General features: G+C 39.7%; 1 protein-coding gene across 1 annotated transcript in view; it reads left to right on the top strand.

The window, feature by feature from the left end:
* Nucleotides 1-727: 727 nt before the first annotated feature.
* The window catches only part of LOC133563135 (cGMP-inhibited 3',5'-cyclic phosphodiesterase 3A-like), a 270,194-nt gene continuing 260,703 nt past the window's right edge, over nucleotides 728-10,218 (top strand). Inside the window, exon 1 of the mRNA XM_061917097.1 lies at nucleotides 728-1,970. Coding sequence (XP_061773081.1) covers nucleotides 1,161-1,970 — 810 coding nt within the window. The 5' untranslated portion in view covers nucleotides 728-1,160. The remainder of the gene's footprint in view (nucleotides 1,971-10,218) is intronic.

The raw sequence follows: 10,218 nt of genomic DNA, 5'->3' as shown, positions 1-10,218 counted from the left end.
TGAACAGAAAGCAAATGACTTAAGTACTGGCTGTGGTAATAGAAAACAGGTGTGAGAGGCTGAGGATCGGGGCGCGACTTAAGGGGACCAGGTGGAAACTAATAGGTTGGCATGGAAACAAACAAAACCGGGAAGTGCAAAACGTGACTGAATGTCCAAAATCAAAACATAACATGACAAAACAAAACATGATCCATAGGTGTGACACCTTTAAGTTCTTTTAATTCAATTGATATCTCATGACACACTAACTGTATGGCTTTTAATGTTTTGCGGCTCCAGATGTATTTGTTTTTGTATTTTTGGTCCAATATGGTTCTTTCAACATTTTGGGTTGCCGACACCTGCTATAGCCCTAAATAACGAGTGTCTCAAAGGGCTGCACAAGCCACGACAACGTCCTCGGCTCAGATCCCACATCAGGGCAAGAATGAAGAATTATTCTAAAAAATATATATATATATATATGTTTATTGAATTGTCATTACACACCTTTAACTTCAATCAATCAATCAAAGTGTATTTGTATAGCCCTAAATCTCGAGTGTCTCAAAGGGCTGCACAAGTCACAAATACTCCTCGGCTCAGATCCCACGTCAGGGCAAGAATGAAGAATTTATTCCAAAAACATGTGTTTATTGAATAACACAGCAAAGATGTCTATAGTTCCAAATGTTTGCATCGCATTAGTGAGACATCGAGGCAGCGCCTGCTGGGCTGACTGAGACAGAACTCGGGGGTGTGAAGTGAGCTCAGGCTGCGTGGAGAGTTGCTGACAAAAGGACTTTTCTCCACCTAGAAACCGACTGCGCGTTAATTGCGCGCTCATTTTTTTGTAAAAAAAAAAAAAAAAAAATTGGAGAAGAAGCCACCAGCCGCGTGGTGGTACAAAAAAACAAACAAACAAAAAAAGAAAACCGGAGCCATAACACGCAGGAGGCGGTTGTGCGCAACAAAGGAGGGCAGACCGAGGATCCGCGCCGTGGATGTTTACAACTGACACCTGGAGGGAAATGTCGTGGATGTCCGTGCGTAAAAGCAGTGGATGTCCGTGCGTCAAAGCAGTCTTCTGAGGCCAAGTGCAAGTTGAGCGCGGTGTCCTGCACGATGAGATCCGGGCCGTAGATGCGCCGTCGCCCCGCTGCTATTTCCACCCGGACATGCCTGCGCGTTTTGAGCTTGCGGGGAAAAGCTCCGGCCACGGTTACGCGCAAACACATGTCGCCCCACTCAGCCGTGACTGCGCGTCGCCGTGGGCCCGAGCGCGGAGTCGCGGCGGTGTGGGCTGCGCGGCGTGTGCGCTGGTGTTGGCCACGCTGCTGAGGTGCGCACACTGGAGCTGTGAGCGCGCACTCCCGCAGTCGTGCGCTCGCCCCCACTCGCTCGCAGGGTGCCTCGCCGAGCTGCTGCTCGCTTGCTGGGCTGCGCTCTCGCCCTTCCTCGCCCTCCTGTGCGCCTTCTTCTGGCTCGGCGTCTACGTGATCCGCTGCGGGGTGCTTCTCCGGACCGCGCTCTCGCTCCTGACCGTGTGCCACCTGGCCGAAGCGGCGACTCGGAGCCTCTTGGACGGACCGCATGAGGCCGCGGCCGTGCTGGTTCAGGTGTGCCTGGTCAGCGGCGCACTGATGGTCGCGCGTCCGGACCAAGGCGCGTCTGTGGTCGTGGTCATCAGCATCGTGCGAACCATCTCCCTCTTCTCGCTGCACAAGGTCCGCTCCGCTTGGAGGCCCTACGTGGCGTACCTGCTCGGCGTGGTGGGCATCCTGCTGGCGAGGTATGCTGACAGGCTCCTCGCCGGCCCAGGGAGACTCGAGGAGGGCTGCACCCCCGCGACCGGAGCCCGGGAAGGCGGCCCCGCATTTAAAAGGCGCAGGAGGTCCAGTTTGGGGGTAGCCTCAGACATGGCGCACAGTCAGTCCAACAGCAAGTCACATCGCAGGACTTCTCTGCCATGCATCCAGAGGGACCAGGTAAGACCACCTCGGGACCCCAGAGTCCACGATCAGCTGCTTGAGTTGGCTATTATTGCACATGCTTGTCTCACTTTGTCCTATATATATATATATATATATATATATATATATATATATATATGTATATATATATATATATATAACTTTATGTGATTAGGACACTGCATATTGATCAACATATGAACAAAACATCACAGTAAATATGGCAGAATTCACTAAAATAGCTGAATTTCATATGTTTTCCTAAGGCAGGCATCATAAAACGGACACATTTACAGACAACATCATACATAACAAACATACATTCCTGTATATCTATATATATATATATATATATATATATATACACACACATTATATATATATATATATATATATATATATATATATATACACACACACATTATATATATATATATATATATATATATATACACACACATTATATATATATATATATATATATATATATATATATATATATATATACACACACATTATATATATATATATATACACATATATACACACACACATTATATACATATATATATATATATATATATATATATACACACACATATATATACACATATATATATACATATACATATATGTATATACATATATTTATACACATATATACACACACGTATAAACATACATATATGTAATATACACATATATACACATATGTATATATATATACTATATATATATACATATACAGGGACGGCGTGGCGCAGTGGGGAGAGTGGCCGTGCGCAACCCGAGCGTCCCTGGTTCAACTCCCACCTAGTACCAACCTCGTCACGTCCGTTGTGCCCTGAGCAAGACACTTCACCCTTGCTCCTGATGGGTGCTGGTTGGCGCCTTGCATGGCAGCTCCCTTAATCAGTGTGTGAATGTGTGTGTGAATGGGTAAATGTGGAAGTAGTGTCAAAGCGCTTTGAGTACCTTGAAGGTAGAAAAGCGCTATACAAGTACAACCCATTTATCATTTATTTACATTATATATACATATATAATATACATTTTTGTATATAAACCCATATATATATACATATGTACACATCTATATATACCCACATATATACATAAATACACACACACACATACATGTATATATATGTATATATACACACAAACACGTATATATATATTTGTCTATATATGTGTATATATATATATATATATATATATATATATATATATATATATATATATATATATATATATATATATATATATATATATATATGTGATCATTGTCACCGACGTCCCACTGGGTGTGAGTTTTCCTTGCCCTTATGTGGGCCTACCGAGGATGTCGTAGTGGTTTGTGCAGTCCTTTGAGACACTAGTGATTTAGGGCTATATAAGTAAACATTGATTGATTGATTGATATGTGTATATATGTATGTATATTTATATGTGTATGTATGTATGTTTATGTATATATCTATGTTTATATACATGTATATGCATGTATGCATGTGTATATATTCATGTATAAATATTAGAGATATATATATATATATATATATATATATATATATATATATACACATAATGTGTATGTATGCCTGTGTATATATGTATGTATGCCTGTGTATATATGTATGTATATGTATGTATGCATGTGTGTATATTTATATATTTACTGTTTATATATATGTGTGTGTGTTTGTGTGTCTCTGTGTGTGTGTGTGTGTGTGTGTGTATATATATACATATATACATATATATATATATATACATATATATATATATATATATATATATATATATATATATATATATATATATATATATACATATATATATAAAATAAGTTTCCTTTATACATCCATTGCAACTACTTTAATACCATTATACGATATATACGGCAATATTGCAGGTCAAATCATTTTTTTTTTTCTGAAGCTATTTTCGATATATAGGCTCTATATTTTTGTCATGTTGTTACTCCCAAACTCAATTTGCAACAGCTAGGTTCACATTTGATTTGATTTAGCCTAATTGTGAATGTTTCATTTTTATTTTGCATTTTATGGGATGTGGCACTAAGCTAAAGTGATGCTTTTTGATAAACACCCAAGGAGGGAAGTCATGTTGTTTGTTGCAAAAATGCAACCTATTACAGCTTTGTGGTACACCACTCCGCTATGTTGCAATGTTTACACTTCACCGACTGAGGGAAGCCGAGGGTGACTTGTCCTCATATTTTACTGACGTCACATATTTTCTCCGGCTATTGAAACACAAATATTGTCATTGATTGAGGTGTTGTGTCGTCAGTCTTGCATGTGTGTGTGTGCCGTGTGCACATTCCTCCCATTAAGCTCTGCATGGAGCATCAATGAACGAGCTGAGTGTGTAAATGGGTGCATTTTTTTTAAGGTGTGATCAAAGCACTGGTTGTGGTCCGTGTGTGTGTGTGTGTGTGTGTGTGTGTGTGTGTGTGTGTGTGTGTGTGTGTGTGTGTGTGTGTGTGTTGGGTTTATAGAGAGGCCGTGCTGTTGGTTGGCCCACTTAAAGGTAACCTCAGCCTGATGGTTAGTTAGCTCTTTAGTGGTCTTGTTTGTTTTTCTTACAGTGGTTACACACACCCACAAACACACACACATTTGACATTTTGCATGTTCATTTGAATTTATAATGAATTTATTTTGCAGTGTTGATCCATTTGATGTATGACAAGGTTAAAGTATGTTTAAATTTATTGACGAGCCTGTAGCCCAAAATGTCACATTCCCTCTTCGGCGAGGTCAGAGGTGTCTAAGTGGTTTTCACCGGGGGCCTCATCGCAGTTATGTTTGGCCCTAAAAGGCTGCTTTTAGCACTATATATATATATATATATATATATATATATATATATATATATATATATATATATATATATATATGTTGAAAAACTTATTGGGGTGTTACCATTTAGTGGTGAATTGTACGGAACATGTACTTTACTGTGCAATCTACTAATAAAAACATCAATCAATCAATCAATCAGTCAATCAATATTTTTTAATGCATTTTATCAGTATATATTTTTTTAAACTAAAATGTAAAAAAAATGCAATAATTTCACCTCAAAATGTAGTGTATATTACTGTAAATGGAAAAACAGTACTGCTGTTTTTATGGTGGAAAAAAAGGCAGCTCATTTGCCCGAATTGTACTGTAAAATGGACAGTTGTTGTTTTTTTTACTGTAAATAAAAAAACTGAATTTTTATAGTAAAATGTTGTCACCCGAGCTGCCAGTTTTTGTTTTTTTACAGGTCAAATTCGATTTGTCTTTCCGAAGCCATTTTAGATATAGGCTATATTATTTGGTCATGTTACTATTCCTGAGCTCAATTTGCAAAAACTATTGTCACTTTTGATTTGATTTAGCCTAATTGTGAATGTTTTATTTTTATTGTACATTTTATTGGATCTTGCACTGTATTGATGAGTTTGTAGCCCAAAATGTCACATTCTCTCTTCGGTGAGGTCAGAGGTGTCAAAGTGGTTTTCACCAGGGGTCACATTGCAGTTATGTTTGGCCCCAGAGGGCTGCTTTTAGCACTAATATTACACAATATTTTAATGCTTTTCATTAGTAGATTTTTTTTTTTACTAAAATGTTAAAAAATATATGGTATATTGCAATAATTCCACCTTAAAATATAGTGTATATTACTGTAAATGGAAATAGAGTACTGCTGTCTTTATGGTGAAAAAATTTAGCTCAGTTGCCAGAGTTTTACTGTAAAATTTTTACAAAATGTTTTAACTGTAGATAAAAAAAAAACATGCATTTTTACAGTAACATTTTGACACCTGAACTGCCATTTTTTTTTGTGTGTGTGTTTTTTTTTTTACCGCAAATCTAAGACTGTAGATTTTTTGGTGAATAAATTCCAAAACGATACAAGTTTATTACAGTAAAAAAAAGTACAGTTTTTTTCGCTTAAAGAAAAAATGCTATGAATAAACACACTAATTTTCACAATTTTACCATGAAATCTATTGCTACTTTTGCATTGCACAATTTGATAGACAACTTGCTTTGAAATCATTATTATTAGTCCTTATTTATATTTAAAAATGGTTTGAATGTTTGATGATATATTTTTGCATAATTAGACAATATTTAAGTTAAACATTTTGCGATTGCATGGAGTATACACACACACACACATATATATATATATATATATATATATATATATATATATATATATATATATATATAATATATATATATATATTGTTTTTGTTTTGCCAAAACAGAAAGAAAGAATACATTTAGTAAGACAAGTTACAGTACTTTATCGATAAATATTATTTCCAGGTTTCGAGTGTCAAATGCAGAGAGGGCAGGCGAAGTGCAGGTAAAAACGTGTCCATTGACAAAACAATAGTACACAGGAAAGGAAGGCAATGCAACATAGAGGTACAAAGTAAACCATGATCCAGCTTCGTTCGGAGCGCAGGGCTGGGATATAAAGCATTCGGATTGGCAACCAGGAACAGGTGTGCCCTGTTTGCTAATCAGGGACAAGTGAGGGAGCCATGGTTTAGACAGGAGAAGTAGTGACAACAGGAAGTAGTGCAAACAGAAAATGCAGAACAAATAAGAGCCAGAAGCTAATAATGATTGTTATTAATGATGTCCGATTATGGCTTTTTCTGCCGATATACAATATTCCGATATGGTCAAACTCTTAATTACCGATTCCAATATCAACCGATACTGATACATAACGTCGTGGAATTAACACATTATTATGCTTAATTTTGTTGTGATGCCCCGCTGGATGCATTAAACAATGTAACAAGGTTTTCCAAACTGAATCAACTCAAGTTATGGAAAAAAATGCCAACATGGCACTGCCATATTTATTATTGAAGTCACAAAGTGCATTATTTTTGTTAACATGCCTCAAAACAGCAGCTTGGAATTTGGGACATGCGGACAATTGGAAGAGTTAGTGCTGCAAGGGGTTGTGGGTATTTGTTCTGTTGTGTTCTTGTTGTGTAACGATGTGGATGTTCTCCGGAAATGTGTTCGTCATTCTTGTTTAGTGTGAAAAGCCGCAGATATTATCTGACTGGGCCGGCATGCAAAGGCAGTGCCTTTAAGGTTTATTGGCGCTCTGTACTAAAGAAGTTGGGAAGGGTGGCAATAAATACTGATAAAGTTGATAAATGCTCATCAAACACTTATTTGGAACATCCCACGGGTGTGCAGGCTAATTGGTAACAGGTGGGTGCCATGATTGGGTATAAAAACAGCTTCCATGAAATCCTAAGTAATTCACAAACAAGGATGGGGTGAGGGTCACCACTTTGTAAGCAAATTGTCGAACAGTTTTAGAACAACATTTCTCAACGAGCTATTGCAAGGAATTTAGGGATTTTACCATCTATGGTCCATAAAATCATTAAAATATTCAGAGAATCTGGAGAAATCACTGCACGTAAGCGATGATATTACGGACCGTTGATCCCTCAGGCGGTAGTATATCAAAAACAGACATCAGTGTGTAAAGGATATCACCACATGGGCTCAGGAACACTTCATAAAACTACTGTCAGTAACTACAGTTGGTTGCTACATCTGTAAGTGCAAGTTAAAACTCTACTATGCAAAGCAAAACCCATTTATCATCAACACCAAGGAACGCCGCCGGCTTTGCTGGGCCCGAGATCATCTAAGATGGACTGATGCAAAGTGGAAAAGTATTCTGTGGTCTGACGAGTCCACATTTCAAATTATATTTGGAAACTGTGGATGTCATGTCCTCCGGAAAAAAGAGGAAAATAACCATCCAGATTGTTATAGGCGCAAAGATCAAAAGCCAGCATCTGTGATGGTATGGGGGTGTATTAGTGCCCAAGGCATGGTTAACTTACACATCTGTGAAGGCACCATTAATGCTGAATGGTCCATGCAGGTTTTGGAGCAACATATGTTGTCATCCAAGCAACGTTATCATGGACGCCCCTGCTTATTTCAGCAAGACAATTCCAAGCCACATGTTACAACAGCGTGGCTTCATAAAAAAAAGAGTGCGGGTACTTTCCTGGCCTGCCTGCAGACCAGACCTGTCTCCCGTGGAAAATGTGTGGGGCATTATGAAGCGTAAAATACGACAGCGGAGACCCCGGACTGTTGAACGACTGAAGCTCTACATAAAACAAGAATGGGAAAGAATTCCACTTTCAAAGCTTCAATAATTAGTTTCCTCAGTTCCCAAACGTTTATTGAGTGTTGTGTAAAGAAAATGTGATGTAACACAGTGGTGAACATTCCCATTCCCAACTACTTTGGCACTTTATTATTTGCAAAAAAAAAAGTTTATGAGTTTGCTTCCTCCCACTTCCAAAGACATGCACCTGGGGATAGGTTGATTGGCGACACTAAATTGGTCCTAGTGTGTGAATGTGAGTGTGAATGTTGTCTGTCTATCTGTGTTGGCCCTGCGATGAGGTGGCGACTTGTCCAGGGTGTACCCCGCCTTCCGCCCGATTGTAGCTGAGATAGGCGCCAGCGCCCCCCGCGACCCCGAATGGAAATAAGCGGTAGAAAATGGATGGATGGATGGAGTTTGAAGATCAAATATGTTGTCTTTGTAGCATATTCAACTGAATATGGGTTGAAAAGGATTCGCAAATCATTGTATTCCGTTTATATTTACATCTAACACAATTTCCCAACTCATATGGAAACAGGCTTTGTAAAAGTGCTGTGTGTCACTAGAGAAAAGCGCTATATAAATATAATTCACTAATTCACAAATAGGTGAAATTAGACTGTATCTCGCGACACACTAGTGGTTGAAAAACACTGGTCCAGTCAATATGATGAATCCATCTTTTCCTCTCCAATAAAGTCCTGATGGATGTGTTGTCCGTCCACGGCCTCAGGCCGCGCCTTTCATTCCAGGCGGCGGTAGAAGAGTCACGACCCGCCTGTATTTGAGACACACATGGCGGACACATGCGCTCATAACCGTGTCTTGTCTTGTGTGGTCTCCAGCGTGTAAACAAGCCCGTAGTGACCGGCGCTCGTCATCACCTCGGTCACACGGGGGGCTCAACCTTTTGGCGCCGGCACATGGCGGTGAGAGGCGGCATGGCGTGTCGCCGCAAAAAGCGAGAGTGTTTAATACCGGCAGGAAGTTAGAAGGTGGCTGTGGGATGTCTGCTCTTTGTTGGCCGGATGATGTTTACTTTGGTGATGAAGAATGGAGGGGATGACGTCTGGCTCAGACCTTTTATATAAAAGCCTTTCAGATGAATAGTCCCGGCCTAAAAGCGTTTACTTACAAAATAAATAAAGCAGAGAGGGATTTCTTCGCGGTCTTCCTGTCTAGCTCGCCAAGACGCGGCTCTGCGAGATGCATGTCGGGGGATTAAGACAACTGTTTTGTTTTCTACTGCGCTGTGCAGTGGAACAGAATCAGAATCAGAAAAGCTTTATTAATCCCCGAGGGGAAATTACAAATTTCAGCACAATCCCATTCAAGATCAGACAAACATTAAAGGGGGACAGAACAGGATCAATCATTACAGGGAGACAGAACAGGATCAAACATTACAGGGAGACAGAACATGATCAATCACTACAGGAGGACAGGACAGGATCAAACAATACAGGGAGACGGAACAGGATCAAACATTACAGGGAGAAAGAACAGGATCAAACATTACAGGGAGACAGAACAGGATCAAACATTACAGGGAGACAAAAGAGGATCAAACATTACAGGGAAACGAAACAGGATCAATCATTAAAGGGAGACAGAACAGGATCAAACATTACAGGGAGACAGAACAGGATCAAACATTACAGGAGACAGAACAGGATCAAACATTACGGGGAGACAGAACAGGATCAAACATTACAGGGGGACAGGACAGGATCAAACATTACAGGGAGACAGAACAGGATCACACATTACAGGGAGACAGAACAGGATCACACATTACAGGGAGACAGAACAGGATCACACATTACAGGGAGACAGAACAGGATCAAACATTACAGGGAGACAGAACAGGATCAAACATTACAGGGGGACAGAACAGGATCAAACATTACGGGGAGACAGAACAGGATCAAACATTACAGGGGGACAGGACAGGATCAAACATTACAGGGAGACAGAACAGGATCAAACATTACAGGCAGACAGAACAGGATCAAACATTACAGGGGGACAGAACATGATCAAACACTACAGGGGG

The sequence above is a fragment of the Nerophis ophidion genome, linkage group LG12 (genome assembly GCF_033978795.1).
Source record: "Nerophis ophidion isolate RoL-2023_Sa linkage group LG12, RoL_Noph_v1.0, whole genome shotgun sequence".
In the NCBI taxonomy this organism is placed as follows: Eukaryota; Metazoa; Chordata; class Actinopteri; order Syngnathiformes; family Syngnathidae; genus Nerophis; species Nerophis ophidion.
This window is presented reverse-complemented; position numbering and strand designations above follow the sequence as displayed.